At 39.6% G+C, this 18729-nt stretch overlaps 1 protein-coding gene across 1 annotated transcript in view; it reads left to right on the plus strand.

The window, feature by feature from the left end:
- Positions 1 to 18729, plus strand: part of SYNJ2 (synaptojanin 2) — a 72649-nt gene that overhangs the window by 14597 nt on the left and 39323 nt on the right. Inside the window, exons 3-5 of the mRNA XM_067293606.1 lie at positions 6085 to 6355; positions 8604 to 8829; positions 17809 to 17892. Coding sequence (XP_067149707.1) covers positions 6085 to 6355; positions 8604 to 8829; positions 17809 to 17892 — 581 coding nt within the window. The remainder of the gene's footprint in view (positions 1 to 6084; positions 6356 to 8603; positions 8830 to 17808; positions 17893 to 18729) is intronic.

Raw genomic sequence — 18729 nt, forward strand, 5'->3', positions numbered from 1 at the left:
AGGGTGAAAATACTTCCCAGACATTCATGCTTATTAATTCTTCTAGGATGCTCAATTGCTAGAGTGATACATGGATGTGTAAGTGAAAGGTTTCCATTTAAAAAAAAAACTCAAATCTGATACCCATGGAAATGGAGGCTGGTAGATCTGTGCAATTTGGAAAGCAGCTGTAAATATGGTCAGTGCAGCCTGATCCACAACACCAATTTTGAAAAGAAACAAAAATTTACTGGTTATAATAACACGGATCAAAGTTCCAAAAAATGCAGGATTGCATTGAACAAGTGATCCAAGTTTCCATTTGAAGTATTGCTGTGCTGTAGAATGCAGGTGAGATAGAACAAACTAAGTGAACATCAGGCGATGGCATGATTGTATTAGAATGGAGAGAGAGCAAAAACGAGTGAATTAATTTTTAAGAGGAAAAGGCAGTCTTGAATGAAATGTTTGCAGCTAAGAAGGGCAAAATAAGCATTGGCAATTGCCAATTTTTCGTTGTAGCTCATGATAGGCAGCTCTGAAATCATCCCATAGCTTCAGGGGAAACAAGTGCCTTGAGTCATGCAGGCAGATTAAATATAGTAACTGCAGCTTATTGTTGGGTGTGACGTACCAGAACTTTGCTTCCTGTAGTGGCCTTGCTAAACTTTGATTGAGGCAGTTGGCTTCGTAAGAGCTTTTAAAAAAATGGGTAAAGTTATTTTTGTCTTGTTTCCATGCCAAATATTCTTTATCCTCTGCCTCCAGTGTGCAACCTGGTAAGAGGCCATTCAGCACATACTGCTGTGAACAGGTCATTTCTCACATTCCTTTGAAAGTGTTCTTTAGAGCTAATTGTGGTGATTTATGATGATTGACAGTATGTCAACATTTATATCTCTGTGTCTGAGATCAAAATTTGGTCCATAGGCTTTGAAAGAATATTTTATTTTTCTTTAGTACCGTCAGTAGGTTTTGCTTTTTCATAGATGTGTTGCTCTAGTAAGCATGACCGGTAAGGAGCACTTCACTTTTTGCTCTGATATTATTTCATAGCTCCTTTTAAAACATCCCAGATTGTATCCCTAGGAAATGAGGGACATTTCTATAGTTCTGATCCTCTGTTGCAGTTCTGATGTTCCTAAATCACTTTTATTTGTGCGTAAAGTTTAGGAAGGCTAAGTGAAGAAGGATTGTATATTAAACTACTTGGAAAAGTTAAAAAAAAAAAAAAATCTGGTTTCTAAGGTGAGGGGCCCTGTAAATAGTTTGCTGCTGACATGGTTGTGGGTACAAAGTAAAGTGTAGAGTCAGACCTGGAGCCTTGATCACTTCAGAGGAAAAAGTTTTCCCTTTTCCAGGTTGCTTTTCACTAGCTTTAGTGCTGGCCCCATTTATCATTTATCAGGCACTTTGCAGCTGTGTCAGCTGAATGTAACATGGTTTCTGCTACTGTGCTAGACATGGACATCAAGGAAAATTACCATTTTTTTCCTCCCAGCTTATTTCCATTAATTACTTTTTTGTGATAAGAATTGTGGGCTCCTGTTTGAAGAAATAAGACTGGAGTTTAGCCTGTCTTCTATTCCAAGTATGCAGGGAGTTCCTCAGTGCAGGAGCCTAGGTAGGCTGGCCACAGTGAGAGTGCTGGCAGGGCTGTTGAGTTCGGGGAGTTGAATCGGTGTTCATTTTACTTTTGATCCTGAAGATGTACTTCCAGCATTCTAAAACTTAACTGACTTACTTGTTTAATTTGGGTTACACTTGATTAAAAGGTGACTGCCTATTCCATGACTTTAGATTTTTTTTTCTATTTTGTTGTTTATGTCTTGGCAGAACAAACAAAAGTGTCCTGAATAGTGTTTAGCTCCTTTCAAGGGTTGTAAACCTGTAAAATGTGGTCCATAGTGATGCTGCTGGATGGGTATAACTGAACCGTATGATGTATTTCTGTTGTGACTGATGTTAGTATAGTACTTAAAGTGCTACTTGCATTAAAAAAAAAATCACTGGAAACTTAAAAGGAGCAGTATTTTTAATATAATTACAGAAATAGAAATGATAGTGAGCTGCAGTTGTGAAAAGTTAAGGCTTCAGGGCTTAATGGAATAGCTTTCTACGAGCTTTAAGGAATGTGTGGGTGTTTCAGTTTTACTTATTTTATTAAAATTGTGATATTTTCACAGTTGGCACAGCACAACAGTTTTATCTAAAAAAAAAATCATCTCTTTCATACGCCATGGCCTCACAAATCCACCTACCTTAGGAATTTCTATGCTGTGTTGGGACCCAGGGTTTTTTTGTGAGGGAGTTTTCAGGAAACCAGGAATGCAGCTTCTTGCATTCTTTTGTGAGATTTACTAGATAATAAAAATGAAGCATGGAGCGACAGCATCTGTCTTGATGAGGATTTAATGAATCAATTTCTACCCTTAAATTTAAGTGCATTATAGGTAGGGTTGTAGTTGATACAGCTGTTTTCATATTTAAGTAGCTATTTACAATGGGAAAGATTATTGTTCATTGGAGTTTACATACCAGAACAGAAATCATATTGACTTTTTGAAGTTTAAATTTAGAAGTAAATGGATTGAATTTATACTTCAGTGTATCAATGATAATAATCAGACTTTCTGTGACTGGCAAATAAACATTGACAGTCTGGACTGAAAGGAAAGACACAGGAGCAAGACAGCATAAGAAAAAAGTTTAGGATTGAAAGAAGAGATTTCCAGACATAAACTGATGTTGGCAAAGAAGGGAACATGGGGAAAACTGTGTTTAATTGTGTATAGTTTAGTGATTTTTTTTTTTAACTATTATCTCCATGACACTGCACTGCTGAGTACCCATCACAGCTCGCACTTTGTAGAGAAGCATTTCCAAATGGTAGAGAGCGTGGTGCTTCTGTCTTTGAGTTAGCTCTTGTTGGTTTTGAGAACATGCCTGATTGTAGACCTGGATGGAGACATGATTAACAGATGAATAGCTAAACAGTGTTTTGGTAGTGTTAATTTTACTGTGCGAGGTTCTAAAAAGGTGAAGGATTGACAGGAGCCCTACCTCTGCTCAGGATCCTATGGATACATCTGTGCTGTGAATAAAACTGGGGTAAGGCACAGACTTGAGCACTGTCAGTAGGATATCATGGTTAGCATGCTCCCTGGCATGGTTTTGGCCCAGACCAGCCAAGAGTTGCAGACCCATCAGACAGGGATCTTCCTAGCCCATACAGTGCACAGCCGGCCTGGGACTGATTCCCAAGGACGCTGTGCAAATATGACATAGGGTGTAGGTGATAATCTGTGAATAGGGTTTGGGGCTGTTCCCGAGGCTCAGGGTCAGAGATTTGTGTTAAGCTGGGGCTGTGGTGTCATAGGGTTTCTGCAGTCTGCCCGTCTTATAGCATATCCTGAGTAGCTGGAACAAATCTGAGAGGTTGGAGTTGATTTGAGGACAGTCTCAACTTATAGAGCAGTCCATGAAGACACAGCCAGCTAGTTTATAGCTTAAATCCATCAGCTCTTTTTTATGTCCTGGGCTGTGTGTGGGCTGTATGCCTCCTGTCCTGGAAGGCATAACAGTGTGAGCTCCTTTGCCAGCCTGCCTCTGTTTAAGGGTATTATGAAAAGTACAGGAAGGATTTAGACTGTTCCATAATAATTTGTTATTCCTTTCTGATTATTGTAAGGGGATTTATCCTGTGGATGCAAGTTGTTACTGTGCAAAGGCAGGAAAGAGTAACACAGCTTCAGAAAGCCATCAGTTTCCTGACACTTTTGGGACATTGCAACAGCTTCTTAGCTGTGATTTCTATTTCTGAGCTTATTAGCTAGTGGTTTGGGGGAACAGAGTTGCAGGACTTATGCCTGTATGAATGTGACTTCCTTTCTGGGGGTGAGTAGTTGATTGGAGAAGGCAGTAAAAAGAGCCTAGAGTCTCTGCTAAGGGGTAGGAAGCTTCTAAGTAAGGCAAAACTGTGTATAGATTTGATTGACTTTTCTGTCACGCTGTGCTTTATTCCAACTCAGCCTTCATAAACTGAAGAACTACTTTGTTTAGATCCAGTTATTTTCCTCTGGTTACAAGCTCCTTGAAGAACAGAGCTACAGATAACAAGCCCACTGCTATTAAATTTTAGTTCTTTTTGGCTATCTTAATGTTGACTTCGCCATTTGATCTTCTCTGAGCCTTCTAAGAAAGTTTAAGGTCACTGAAGCCAATGAAAGTATTTGTGCTCTTTGTCTCAGCCTCTCAGCCAGAGCTCTCTGAATCAGTCACTGCTGGCTTTCTGGCCCTGAAACTGGCTTGACTGTAAAGCACATTAACGGTGTTTCTTTACATTGCTTCCAAGTTCCCATGAGTTTTTACTTTGGGCTGATCAGTTTTGCCTTGTTTCACAAAAGTCACAGAAGCTATGAGCTTTCGTGATTGATAGCTAACCCCGAACCCCTTCTAGAGGTTGCAAGGCAGTATTTATTCAGGTATGAACTATCAAGGTGATAACTGATGTAATGTCCTACTCTTAATCCTTTATAATTATGCTCTATCATTTGTGAAGGAGGAATGAACTGTCAGGTTATAAGTATTTCTAACCTTCAGCCACAGTACCAGCTAGAAAAATACTTTGAAAACACTCTTGAAGGAGAACACAGCATACCCTTGTTACAGAAAGAAATGCTATGAGCAGAACTTCTTAATAAATACCACCTACACTGGCCTTTATGCAAAACTGAAGTCAGCAGAACAGAACAAATAAGATCTAATATCCCACCTTGTCCCGCCATTCCAGCCCCATGTGCCTACACAAATATTCTGGCCTTGCTGAAAACCACCCCTCAGCCAAGTTTCTTTAGCTGACGTGATCTAGAAGCAAAGGCCCTTTCTGCTCATGTTTCAGAAGCCCTAATTGTTGCATCCCCATTTTTGGACAGTATGCCACTGTGGAGGGTTGAGGAGAGGTCCTAGAAACTGTTCCCTATTATTGCCTGAAAGCTTGCTGTTTGAGATTGTCATTGTGCCCTTAGCTAAATAACTTGATATTGGCAAGTCAACTGTGGTTTCTGTTGTGCTGGAGCTATAAATCTTGGCACACTTCCGTCTTTTATTACTAACTGGAGTGAGTAGGATGACGTTGTCTCCATTACAGGACAATTTAAGTGAATCAAACAGCTGAACTCTTTCTAACAAAAACAGTGGTTTTGGAACACTCATTCTACTGTTCCTTAATTACTTTATCATTTCAGAGCAAATGAGTAGAGGCTGAAATCTACTATGTACTAATGATCTGGTTACAGAGTTGTTCTCAAGCTTCAAAATTTGTCTTTTAGTTTTGGGGCCCTGGAGTTCAACTGCCTCATGATTTTATGCTTTTCTTTGCAACTGTGAGAGCTAGAATTTTTTTAATGGTGCTTGAGGTTGTTGTACAGTCATGCACACTCTACTTTGTGACACAAAGAGTAAAGTCTCAGGAACTGGTAATACTGAAACTTTTTGAATGCCTGAACATACCTGGCTTCAGCTGAAGTCAGTAATAGGTTTGAATGCTTAATATCTTTAAAATTCAAAAATCAATTGAAAAATCCAGAGGGGAATATACTTATGTCTATGACGACTTAAGCATATTTGCTTTAGCTGAAATGCAATTTCAACCTGAGTAATTTCTGATGAGATAGATAAATGTCCATTTCTTTGATTTAGCTGAGAACTGTAATATAAATGACCAGTGTTTATCTTTCACTTGAATCAAATCCAGTGAAAACCGTATGCTCTCCAGGGCAGTGAAACTTTATTTTAAGCAGTGATCCAACACCAAGGTCATTGCACTTCAGACACTAAGTGGGAAACTGAACTCTAATGCAGCAAAGGATAGGAAGATATAAATACTGTGGAGTATTATGCAATTGCACTCGCTTTCTGAATTCCTTTTGACTGTAGGTAACGTAAATGAACTTTGGCCATGTGCTTGTGGTTCATATTTGTTTTCTTCTGAAGCAGAGATACTGGCCTCTGCTGGAGTCCTGTCAACATTACAGGTGACAGGACTGGTTTGAAATGGCATTGCCTGTGTCCACCTGTAACCCTTTTGTAACTGTCACCTTCTAGGTAACACGCAGCTGCACTTTCTGGTCCTGGTGACAGGCTGTTCGTCGGTGGGAAAAATCCTGGACGCTGAAGTTTACAAAATTACTGCAACAGATTTCTGTCCTCTCCAGGAAGAAACCAAGGAAGAGGAGCGTGTTACTGCCTTGAAGAAAATATTGAACTCTGGGATGTTCTATTTCTCCTGGCCTAATGCAGGCTCAAACTTAGACTTGACTGTCCGGGCTCAGAAGCAGGGTGATAACCACTATGAATCCGGTAACTCGTTCTTCTGGTTAGTACTGCATGTTATATCAAAGTCTTCTGTCATCCCCATCTGCATCTTTGTGGTCAGACATCCTCAGAGAGAACGAATGTGTATTTCAGGTGTGCCACCTTTCATTTTGTTAACATGTCATTTTACAGGACACGTGGCCTCAGTGGTGTAAACTCATGGTGTAATTTCATGGTAAAACAGGGTCAAACAAGTAACTTCTGTTTAATTAAAATTAATCTGCCTGTGAAATGCAATTCTGATAACTGGAAGTTTTGTGTTTTTAAAAAGAAAATACAAGATCTATTGTTCATACTACAAAAAATTTCTTTTTATGTAATGAACAGTTTCCCTTTCAGTTCTTTTTAATAATTTACTTTAAAAGTTATCCAAGTGTAGCATAACCTCCACTGAAATTGTTAATAAATCACATCACATATACTAAAGTATCTTATATTTCTTAAAAGTATATGAGTTTAAAGTCTGTAGTTAAGTATTTCAATAATGTGCCCTACTTTTTATTTTGAAAACATTAATGTTAACATGTTTGCAGCTCAGCGTAAAGGTATGTTGAATACAAGGAAACTCCTGTGATACATTTCTCTGAGCTTCTTACTTTTTTCTGCTTATAAAACAAAGTAAAAATATTTCTTCTTGTGGCAAAGTTTGGTTGAGGGGAAAGGAAAACACATAGAAGCTGAGTTTTGTCTCCCCTGGGTGAGTTCACTGTTAAGGTAATTCTTTTTGCTCTACCAGTTCTGGCAGAATGCTTGGATTCCTATACCTTCCTCTTTTGCTTTTTAAACACAGGAAACACAGCTGTCCTGGAAATAAATAAGGATTATATAATGTAGGTGGCAGGTAACTGTCAGAGTTATACCTGGGCATGCTGCTAGAATGCGTGATATATCTTCTGGCCCAAAGTAGGTGAATATTAAGTAGGCAAAAAAGTTCACAGCAGATGATAAATAAATATGAGAGAGCAGTTTATTCTGGATAAATAATATAGTTATATATAACTATTTTATATATATATAATATATTGTCATATTATTTATCCAGAATGAACTGGATGTGATTTTGACTGATAAGATCTAGCGTTCCAAGTAAGAAGAGTGAAATACAAAACTTGCTTTCAGCCATGCTAATTATCCCTCCTTCTTAAAGAACTCTCCAAACATGTCAAGTATGACATGTGGATCAAACAAGCTGTGTTCCAGTGATGAAACATCTAAGGTAGAGGTATCTCTTAATAAAGAAACAATCTTTTAAACAATTCTTCTTACCTGTACTGCCTCTTACCTAGACTGTCTTTTTAAACTTTTCCTCTTGGGGAAATAAATATTTGAAAATTTCTACTTTCTGTATCACTTTGCTGTCTCTGGCTAATCCAACAGTAGCCCATGGAGAGGTTCCACCTTTTTATCTGGTTTGGAACTTGGATGAAGGGCTGCAACATACTCTTTTAGTTACTCATTTACTTAAGAAAAGGTAAAATTAACTTGCATCTATTTCAGAGAAATGCTGTCCTGAAGAACACAGTTCTTTGGGGGTTTCCATAGGTATAATAACTTGTACAGATCTGCTGTTGAGCAATGAATGATCATAAAAGGGATTTTCTTGGCTCTCATCTGTGACTAAAGGCAATTTTGAAAAGTGAAATGGGAAGAAAATCAGAATAGAAGAGACTGATGTCACTGTTAACGAGACATGATAAGTTTCTTGGGTTGTTGATCTGAAAATAAATTGAAGGTTAAAACAGTCATTTCCCCTTAATTTTAGTAGAACTTTTTGTGATATTGCCATTGATTCACAGGTCCAGTCTCTGTTTGGAGAGTTTTCCTGAAAATCCCGGTGGGTTTTAAAATCACTTTTCACCTGGTAGTATATATTAAGGTCCAGGCAGTACTGTTTGAAAAGTAATTAGCTTAACAGTACTGTAATTTAAAAAAGATATTGTTAAGTATAAATGCATTTCTTGAGCTAAAAGAGGGGACATTTGCACCTGAATTTAAAAAGCAGAGGTACAAGGTATATGGAAAACTGCTTGGTGGTAGCTATGCTATTAAAATTTGCCATGTTCTGTCCACCGTAGTAATTTACAATAACTTTCTCCTGATCAATCTGGGTTTCAGATAAAGTAAAGCTACAGCAGAAGAGGGATCACATAACATTAATTGCTTAAATTAGTGATCATTGTGGGATGGGGCCTGTTTCTGTCTGTCTCATTTTATTAAGTAATACATCTGTACATTGTTGACCCTTGCAGGAACCAGCTGCTGCATGGACCCTTCAAACACTACCAGGTGAACTGCTCTGACTGGTTGCTGAAAGTGATCTGTGGTGTTGTGGACATTCGCACTGTTTATGCTTCTCACCAGAAGGCAAAAGCCTGCCTCATATCTCGGATCAGTTGTGAGCGAGCTGGTGCCCGGTTTCACATTCGAGGGGTCGATGATGATGGACACGTGTCTAACTTTGTTGAGACAGAGCAGGTAAGCGAATGTGTCCAATAGCTTTGAATAATTCAGTCCACTCTAATTTAATTGGGGCAAAGTTTCCAGCAAAAATTAGAGGAGTTCACCAGGTGCTTTTTCCAAGAATATTTAAGATACTACTGCACATGACAGATCTATTTGTTCTTGCCCGTTATGCATTTGTTTGCAGTCTGTTCTTTTTCTGTATTTCCGGCTTCTCCATGCACATGTTTTTCATTAATGCTTTTAATTTTTTTCCTGAATGTGAAAGTCCTGGCTGTTTGGTATTGTGGTGAAATCATAAACATAGATTTTTAAACTATTTAGAGTTCTGTGTCTTAATTCATTTGTAATCAACATGTATAACCAGAAGGGTCTCAGCTGCGCAAAACTTAGTTAGAATTTTCAGTAATAAGGCCCACGTTAAAGGGTTGTTTTAAATATGTTTCAGAAAATGTCATATTTATTTTATACTTTTTGCATACATTTTCAAGTACATTATTTCCTAAAATTCATCCTGTTTCCCATGCTATAGAACATTGGAGAAAAACTTGTTTGAAAGGCTTTTCATAAAGTGATGATCTCTACCTTTTATTTCCTTCTTTCATTTGTTTTAAGTATCTCTCTTAGTCCATGCTACAAGGTTTGCTGGGATTGACTTTAGAATCCCCTGTACTACAGCGGCATAGCTGTGTCTACTCTCATGTAAAAGAGTTTTGACTAAGGATTCTGGGAGTGTTTTTCAGCAAAGACTTGAGTTGAGATTTGCTTTTGGTTCTAAGGAAGTCACCTAGAATCATATAAATTCTTATGACCATAAATATTCAAGTGTAAAGTTACTCCTGTCTGCCTTATTGGGTTGAAGCCTTTACTTTTGTACAGTAAGCTTTTCAGCTCCTAAATGAGGGTGAACATTAACTTCCTGCCTCACAGTACTTTTGCAGAGCAGTGAGGACAACATTTATAGAAGCTAGGTACTGTAGTAGTTGCTGTATTATGGTGAAGAGGAACTCCCAGTGCTTGAATATATCGTATTAGTTAGGTGGAAGCTGCCCAGGAAAGGAACTGTGGCAGTTGGAAGTCAAAAGGCTAGTAATCAAAACACAGAGAAAAGCCACCATCTTCTCATAGTCAGGCAAATTCCAGTGCAACTCATTTGGGAAGGGACTTTCATTTCTAAGGAGCGCATTTACACCAGTAGGAGGTGGTATGACACAGTTTTTCTACATATTTGTAGAAACCTTAGTTCCAGCTGATACTGAGAGCAAGCACATGGGTAAAATGCATTCAGCAGGCTCCCTTGATTGACATAGCCAAACAAAATAACAGCGCAGTCGGTTGTTTTTATTACACGTGGCTTAACTTACTACCTTGAAAATGGATTAAAACCACTGGATCCTCAAGAATCTGAAATCTTCTGTGCCAGCTGAAATGAGTGCTTTCTTATTCATGTGTAACCACCCTTTCCTTTTTGAATAGAAATAGAAATTACTAGCAGAATAGGTAAATTGGCAGGTAGTAGTTTTCAGCAAAGGACAAGGATCTGTTCCTAAAACTCAGTTGTTTTGAGTGTTTTCAGGGCAGGTCTACAAAACTGAATGTAGTGTAGAATGTATTTTTATATATGTGTGTGTATGTGTTTCTGTGTTTCTCTCTTATGAGGAAAGGCTGAGAGAGCTGGGCCTGTTTAGCCTGGAGAAGAGAAGGCTGAGAGGAGATCTTATCAACGTGTACAAGTATCTGAAGGGAGGGTGTCGAGAGGATGGGACCAGACTCTTTTCAGTGGTGCCCAGCGACAGGACGCGAGGCAACGGGCACAAACTGAAACACAGACAGTTCCACCTGAACATGAGGAAAAACTTCTTCACTGTGAGGGTGACAGAGCACTGGAACAGGTTGCCCAGAGAGGTTGTGGAGTCTCCTTCTCTGGAGATATTCAAAACACGCCTGGATGCAATCCTGTGCAATATGCTCTAGGTGACCCTGCTTGAGCAGGGGGGTTGGACTAGATGATCTCCAGAAGTCCCTTCCAACCTCAGCGATTCTGTGATTCTGTGATATACACACACATTCCATGCAGTGCACATACAATGAGGTGGATTGTTTAGGTGATGCTCATAAGGGGAGGGTGGTGAGACCTTTCTATGTGACACAGTTGAGTGTGGCGCAGAGATACTTAAGCTATCTGTGTCATTATTTGTTCCAGAAGAAATATAGCTCCATCACTGCAGGACTGTGCCTGAGTAGTTTGCTTCTGCCAAGGGTAGCATCCTGCCTCAAAAGTGTCCATATATTAGCACCAGTATTTCCTCATGGCATTGTGTGAGTGTAGCAGGTCGCTTGGTGCTGTCTTCTCTGTTACCCCACAGCATGACGTAGGAATGCCTTCAGGCACCTGTTTGCCCAAAATCCAGCAAGGTTTGAGCACTTTAAAAATTTCCCTTAAGATGTTGCCTTGATGATACAGCCTCAAGCGCTTCACCTGGTTCTGCTAATGACACATGTAGAAGTATCTTAAGACTTGACAGTGCTGCATTGCTCAGCTCATTTCACACGCAAAAGGCCTGGGGAGTCACAGACAGATACTCCCCAGTCTACCTGTTGGGTTTGATACTGTAGGCATGCTCGAAGCATGTGCAAATGTCACATGTGACCTTCTGCCCCATGGTCAAAGTCTCACCTGGGATGTGAGAGACTTTTTGCTTGTGTCCCTTCTTTTCCTAGTTTGACTGCATTTCCAGTAGGCTGTCCTGGCAGCTTTCTGCTTAGTATTCAGGCATCTGCAAATTCTCTTTGCTAGATACCAAACTCTTCCCCTGCAGTGCTTGAGTCTGTATTGTCAGCTTGTAAATTCTCTGCTAATGATAATTTTCTTTTATGCCTCTGTTCCAGAGCGACTGCAAGTCAAGTCCTGCAACACCTAAACATTTCTAGGAAATCTGTCAGTGCATTGGGAAATACAGATAGATTTACTCACCAAAAAGTGAAATTTTCCCATGGGACTTGGGAACAGAAGAAGGGACATGTGCCACTTTAAGTAATAACTTGGTACAGTCTGCTGTTTTAGTTGAGTGCCTTCTCACTGGCAGAGTATGTTACTTAGGATTTGAAGAATGTTCGTTTGCTGAAATGCAAAGGAAAGAAAATGTTGAAAAGAGTAGTCAGCTTTCTTCAGATCAGCCTCAAATTTGTGACACTATAGTTAGTAGTTGTCTAACTGTAGGAAATACTTTTGCTACCCTGCTCACTGCTTGGGTTGGAAGTAACTCATTGTATTTAATTATATTCTTGGAGTACATTATGTTGTAAATGATTAGTATGAAAAATAAGAAGGCTTTTGCATCACATCAGAAAAGCTGGGGGTTGGCCCCTGGTGAATGGCAAAGCAGTACTTGGTCGCTAATGCTCCCAATAGCTGGGCCTGGGGCAGGTTCTTCATGGGAACTGCTGCGCTTTGTTCCTGTGCAGCCAGGAGCCGCTGCGAAGCAGGAGGACTAAAGGCTTTTGAGTGTTTTGCAACTGGGTAAGCAAAAGGGCCAGAGTGAAATGGTTATACGGTAAAAAGCTCAAGTAGATTGAAAATTATGACAAGGATTTGCAGTTTAAAGAATAGTGTGGTGTTTTGTTTTGTTTTGTTTTGTTTTTAAAGAAGAAAATGAAGTTGCTGTTGCTAGTGGTGATAAACAGTAGTTTTACCAAACAATGTCCTAAGAAAGCAAAGTTGGGCTAACCACTGGGATGCCTGAGATCCAGTTCAAGCTGGCATCCACTTACCATTAGGAAGTAAAAGTCCTAGAATAAACTCTCTCCTGCTTTCATAGTAGACTACTGACTAATCACCTATGAGGTAATATCTTGGCTGAATAACATTTTGTTTCCATTTGCTGTAGCCTGTACAGTATAATGGCATGCTGGCTGTGTGCTTTCATGGATAAATAGCACCCTAGGATTCTGAAAAGGCAGGACTTTTCCCCCCTTTATAATGAATTACTTCTAACATTTTTCTGTTTTTTAGAAGAGGAAGAAACAATTAGTCTTATCTGCAGGCAGCTCTTTTATGCATAGATGGTATTCTTTTGTCTCCCACTGAGTTAGCCTTGTGGCATTTTAGCTCCGCAATGAGTCACTTCTTGTGGGCTTACTTAACTGCTGTGACTCATTGTGTTTGAGAAGAGGGAAAAAGTTAAATATCTCGCTTCACTTCTGCTTTTCAGAATAAAACTACTAAATGATCTTTTGGATGTTTGATCATTTGGTTTGCATCTTTACAAAGAAAAAAGAAAAAATGGTAGGAAAGATTTAAGCAAAAACAAAATATGAAGGGGAAAAAAGAGCTTCTTTGAAAAAACCTCTAAAAAGTATACTTCCAGGTTTGCTGCCAGTATTTTGTACCGGGAGGGCAGCCCTTCCTGCTTGCAGGGCTGCAGATAATCCTCAAGTAAAGTTTTAAAATCAGCCTCTGTTTCTGCTGGTAGCTTAAATGATATATTTTTGCCTTGTTCACATCTGTTTGAGAGCTCTCCACTGAGAATACAGTTTGCTTTGTCAGGGGTTTCTCTTTTCCCTTCACCCTTCCTTCTTTCCCTAGCAATCTCCTGAAGTTGGGTATCTGTCACATTCTTTTCATTCTTTCTCCTGATAGTGATGAGAGACAAGCATGCTTTCCTCGTTTAATGTATGTGTCTGTCACTGTTTTCTTTTCAGCTTCTCCCCCAGTAATTCTCCAAAGAGTGGTGGTATATGGTCCTATATGACTTATGGGGAACAACTCTAATTTACCAAAGATAAATAAATGATTTCCATTGTTTTCTCCCTTGCAGAACTTTTTGGTGAAGCATCTAAAATGGAAGCCTTTATGAGGAATTAAAAGGAAATGCCGTGAATTTGGATTAACCTTCCCTTTTTCCAATTTAAGTGTTGGACACTGATTAAGAAAAGTAATCCTTTTTTCACAGTAACTCTTAGACTGTGTTGGATGGCTCTCTAGGACAGGAATGGATGCAATCATGTGGTTAGTTTATTTTCTGGATCAGGTCTTAGTATGGCCCCAGGCATGGCAGAGGACTGTTTTGGCAAATGTATCCTTGGATCCTGTGGTCTGAGTTGAAGGAGCTCACAGAATGGTATGTTTAGGCCATCTGCTGTCCATGCTCTTTGTGGGTTGTGTGTCAGAGCTGGGGATCCCAGAACAAGCTGTGTGAGTATCTATCTCATCATGGACTGTATGGCTGTGGCCCTTGAGTCTGTGATGAATTCTGCTGTTTGAAGTTGTGACAGGATAATTATTTCCTTCTAACAGAGCTAAGCGATAGAGATTAGTGAATAAATCATTCTGAGCAATGAATCAGAGCAGCACGCTGGGATTTACTTTTAGGTGCAGTTTGGCACTTGTTACTGTGAGGGCCTGCATTAGGACACCAACTGGATGACAGAGATGTTTGTTTCTTGCTCAAAGCTGGGGAGAGCTACCTATGCATGAAACACAAGCTTTGGCTGTGCTATCAGGAAAGATCCATGGATCAAAGAGATAAGGTCTGGCACTATGGATCAGAAGAGAAAGGGTGAGAAACTTGTTCTCTTGAACTGTCAGCACTATCACCCTCGATCCTCAAACTGGCGAGACCACCAGAAGAGTCTAGGGCAGCAGGAGTCAAAATGGATGCATGGTAACTTTTAACACCAGAGGTCACAGGACAGGCAATCTATTATCAAGGCTAAGAGGTCCTGCACATGTGTTGAAGTGTCCTGTTGCTATTATGTTGTCTGAGGGGAAACTTCAGGAAATGAGTCTGAAAATCCATCCAGCTATGTGGACCGGATTGCTCTATGGGCCAGACCCTTTGAGGTAGATGAAGAAGTCCGTAAGGATTTTGAGGATTTGGTGGGAATGAAGCAGTTTCTCTGCTGAATCCCAGAGATTTGCACAACTGTAATGTTTTAACAAATGGTTACAGTCTGTTTAGGAAGCACTGACTGGCAAAAACTCCCACTCATTTCAGAAATACTTTTCCAACTCACTGGCAGCTTTGAAGAAAATAGTTTTGGATTCTTCTGGGTCACAAGAATGAGGTGAGAGGACTGTGAAAGACCACAGAGTTGCTCTAGAGAACAGGATGATGAGCCCTGTAAGTAAAAGGAGAGAAAAAATGTGCTAATGTGGAGAACGTTCTTATGAGTGACCTATACAGAAGACGCCATCCTCCCAGAAATGTCCTCTGAATTTCTAAAAGTTACATGATGTGTATAAAAACATCAATTTCTCTAAAATGTTGTTTCATCATAGGAGAGTACTGTATCAGACATCATCATGACAGTTGGAGGGGAATTGATCACAGAACAAAAAATAAATGTTTGCTTTGATTCAGGCATCCTGATTAGATTACAGGAACGGTCTGCAAATAGTTTTAATTTTTTTTTTATTCAGTTCTCCAAATGGGCAACTTAATAGAGTAGCAAATAGTTAAAAGAGGTAACAGGTGAAAACCAGTGAACAGAAAATGTGAATGATAGTAGGGACAAACATCTATCAACTCTGACAGTGTTGAATCACTAAATAAATGGAAATATGAGCATCTGTTAGTGCAGAAAGGCAGAAATGGTCAGTATTTTTCTTCTGTATTTGACATAAAGAAAACAGGATATATATTGATGGTCTAAAACTGTGATGAAATGCTTTCTATGTATACCATAGCTCAGGAAGATGTTAAACTGCAGGTATTATAATGAGAATTATGGTTTGTTTAAATCAGATTTTGCAGCTAAAAGTTTTAAAAGAGCTGGTGAAAAAGACGCTTGAACTGTCAACTTTTCAGTTAGTTAGGGAAAATGGGAAGTTCCAGAAGATTGTAAGAAACCTGATGTATTTAGTTAGAGAACTGGTCCTCCGCAGTAAGCTAAGTGGCCAGAGTGTACTTTATATGTGATATTGGACAAATCTGATTTCTCTGGGTGGAAGCTTTGTCTGTAATTCTCATGATTACGCATTAACATTTAATTTCAACTATCTCACTTATCACTGAGGTAATTATTCTTCTTAAATTTTGAAGTGAGCCAATTCTGACTTGTCTTTGCTCAGATTCAAGACCAGATTCTCGTTTAGTATGAGTCAGGATAATTCTGCGGCTGTCAGTGGAGCTGCACAGATTTGCCCTCCGTTAGAATTGGCTCCTCTGGCTTGGTGACTGTGTGTGAAAAGATGATTCAGTGTTTTGAAGTCACTGACTCATCTTGTGACAACCTGCCTCAGTGAGGATATGATAAAGAGGAAGATGAAGGGCCTTCTCACTTCTCTTATAGTCCAACTGTATGACGAGCTCCTCTGAGGAGAGCAACGCAAGGAAAGGTGCACCGTTGTGTTGCCATGGTAACTAACTCCTGCACTCCCCTACGGCAAGGTTTCCAAAAACCTTACTGGGGAGCATGTTCTGGACCTGCATTTCTCAAGCTGGGCAGTAGGCCTTGCTAGGAAGCTTCTCCAAGCAACAACTTAATATGGAACACCTGCCCTCTCTTCCAGGAGTTGCACTAGGAGGAGGTGTAACGTAGAAGGAGTCTTAATTAATTGGTGTGATGCTAAAAACATTGAAAAGTGTAGTTTTGCAGCACATCTGGGCTAACTGCCATTCTAACACTGACTTTCTTTGTGTCCTTAATAAAGCCACTTAAACCTTTCATTCTTAATGAAGTAGGAATAATTGTAAGTGGCCTCCAAAAATATTGTAGGAATTAATTAGATGAAATTGGTGACAGAGTATTTAAATGCCTATTCCTCTGCTGTAGGTATACTTCTATTCACACGCGTAGCTCTAAAAATCTTACATTGGTGGTAACTGTAAAGATGAGAGGCCGAGGTTCAGATAAATGGCACTTCTCCTGAGCCATCCAAGCGGTATGTCTAGTGACAAATCCAAAAGTACAAACCACACTAAAGCTGTGTGGTAACCTGTTTTCATGTTATTTTCTATTTTGAGGACTACTAGCCAGCTGGCAACTGCTGTGCTAAATGATATGATGTGGTTAGAAGAGAAGCTACCTGGATGACCTGTATGGATACCATTCCTCCTCAGGGCTGCTGAAGACTCATTGTGAAGCATGAGATAACAGCGATGCGTATCATATAGCGCACATGGAAAACAGCCAGATTCCGCTGCTAAGTATAGGCCAGGGGAGCGAGCCTGGCTTTGCACAGTCGCTCTGTGTGAAGATAGTACCTTTTGTGCCATGTTCACATATAGTGCAACGCTTTGCTCGGGGGCTGGTGGAGGGCAAAAGCAAAGGGGGAAATGAGCCTTTGTTCTTCACGTAGCTTTGACTCAAAATCAGTTTGTTAACAGCTTTCATAACAACAAATATGAAGGGAGAGTTTGAGGTCTGGTTAGGGAATGAAGTGGAGAGTTTGGAGCCTCTCGCTGTGAAGCTCTTGGAAAGGAAATAGATCACGTACTGTTCACTGTATCTCAGAATGGGAGTGGTGAAGCTGCTGGTTTTGCTGAGATTTATTTGGATGCTCTGACAAGGCACAACGTGCAATGAAATAAGAAATAGTAAATAAAGCAAGAGATAAGCTTATCCCACACCTGACATTACCCATCATCGGTCACAAGGAGCAATGACATTTTGCCCAGTAAAGTTTTATGAGAGAGACAGAGGGAGAGTATATGGCTGGTCTTCCTGAGTCTCTCCACAAGTAGATCAAATCCATCTTCATTGTGGATGAAAGATTCCTTTTATCTTACCAGTGGTGGTGGTTTAAATTCTCGTATTTCTGGTGAGTAGTGAACTGGATCTGCTGTGATGGCATGAAAGCGAATATGCTATGCTTTGTTTCCCTGCTTGTGAGCCTATGGAAAAATGACTGAGCAGTAAGGAGATACACTGAGTTTCATTGTTTACTTTTGTCACCCTTTGAGTTCAGTGTCTTAAACTGTCATCTGATCGAGGAGTCACAGACTGGCATGCCTGACTGGAGAACTCTTTCCCTTTATTTTACTGTTTCAGACCATTTACTTGGATGATGACGTCTCTTCCTTTGTGCAGATCAGAGGTTCTGTTCCACTGTTTTGGGAGCAACCAGGACTTCAGGTAAATAAACAAACAAAAAAGCCTACCTTATTTGTCTCTCTTGCTACTTATAATTTAGAAGCTTCATAAAATTAAATAATTTTTTGAATGAGCTGATGACCTCCTGCTATGAAACTGCTGAGCTCTTTCATTTCAGGTTTGTCTTGTAGGTCATTTTGCATGTTAAAAAAAAAAATCGCACATCAAAAACTGGCAAATGGCTATACTTCCTGAAGTTTAATATTTTCATGTGTTCGTGTGCATCTGCAGGAAAGTCTTTGTGTGGATCTCTGTCCTGATGTTTGAAGTGAGGTTTACAGCAATATCTTTATAACATTTTTGATTTGACTTGGAACAACCTTTTCTTCTGCAATGCCAAGTTGGCTTGATGTCCTTCAAACAAAATATAATGTCCAGATAGTGGGTCTGCTAGATTTCAGTAAAAAAGGGAATATGATGGTGTTCTAATCTGATCCGCAAAGCAGAAATGTAGGGTTTCATCAGGAGATTATTTCATCAAGCCTACCATGTTACATATGATCTGTGAGTTACAGTTTATATATGATTACAAATGTGAATCTAGTACTCTTCACATTCTCTGAACAGAGAGATAAGTAACTGGAATGAATATGCACATATATGCATAAAATAGAAGACATGTAATATACATGTATTTTATATTTGTTAAAGGTTATTTGATATGTTGTTTTATCATTAAATCTAGCATCAAGGTGCCATCCAGAAGTGCTGGATTTAGTGCAAAAGGAAGATGACCTCTGTTAGCATCATCCAGAGCAGTAGTTTCTTCTTGTTATAAAGCCGCTCTGGCCGTATGGTTTGCACGCTTCCTACCCATGG

This window comes from Apteryx mantelli, chromosome 3, assembly GCF_036417845.1.
Source record: "Apteryx mantelli isolate bAptMan1 chromosome 3, bAptMan1.hap1, whole genome shotgun sequence".
Lineage (NCBI taxonomy): Eukaryota > Metazoa > Chordata > Aves > Apterygiformes > Apterygidae > Apteryx > Apteryx mantelli.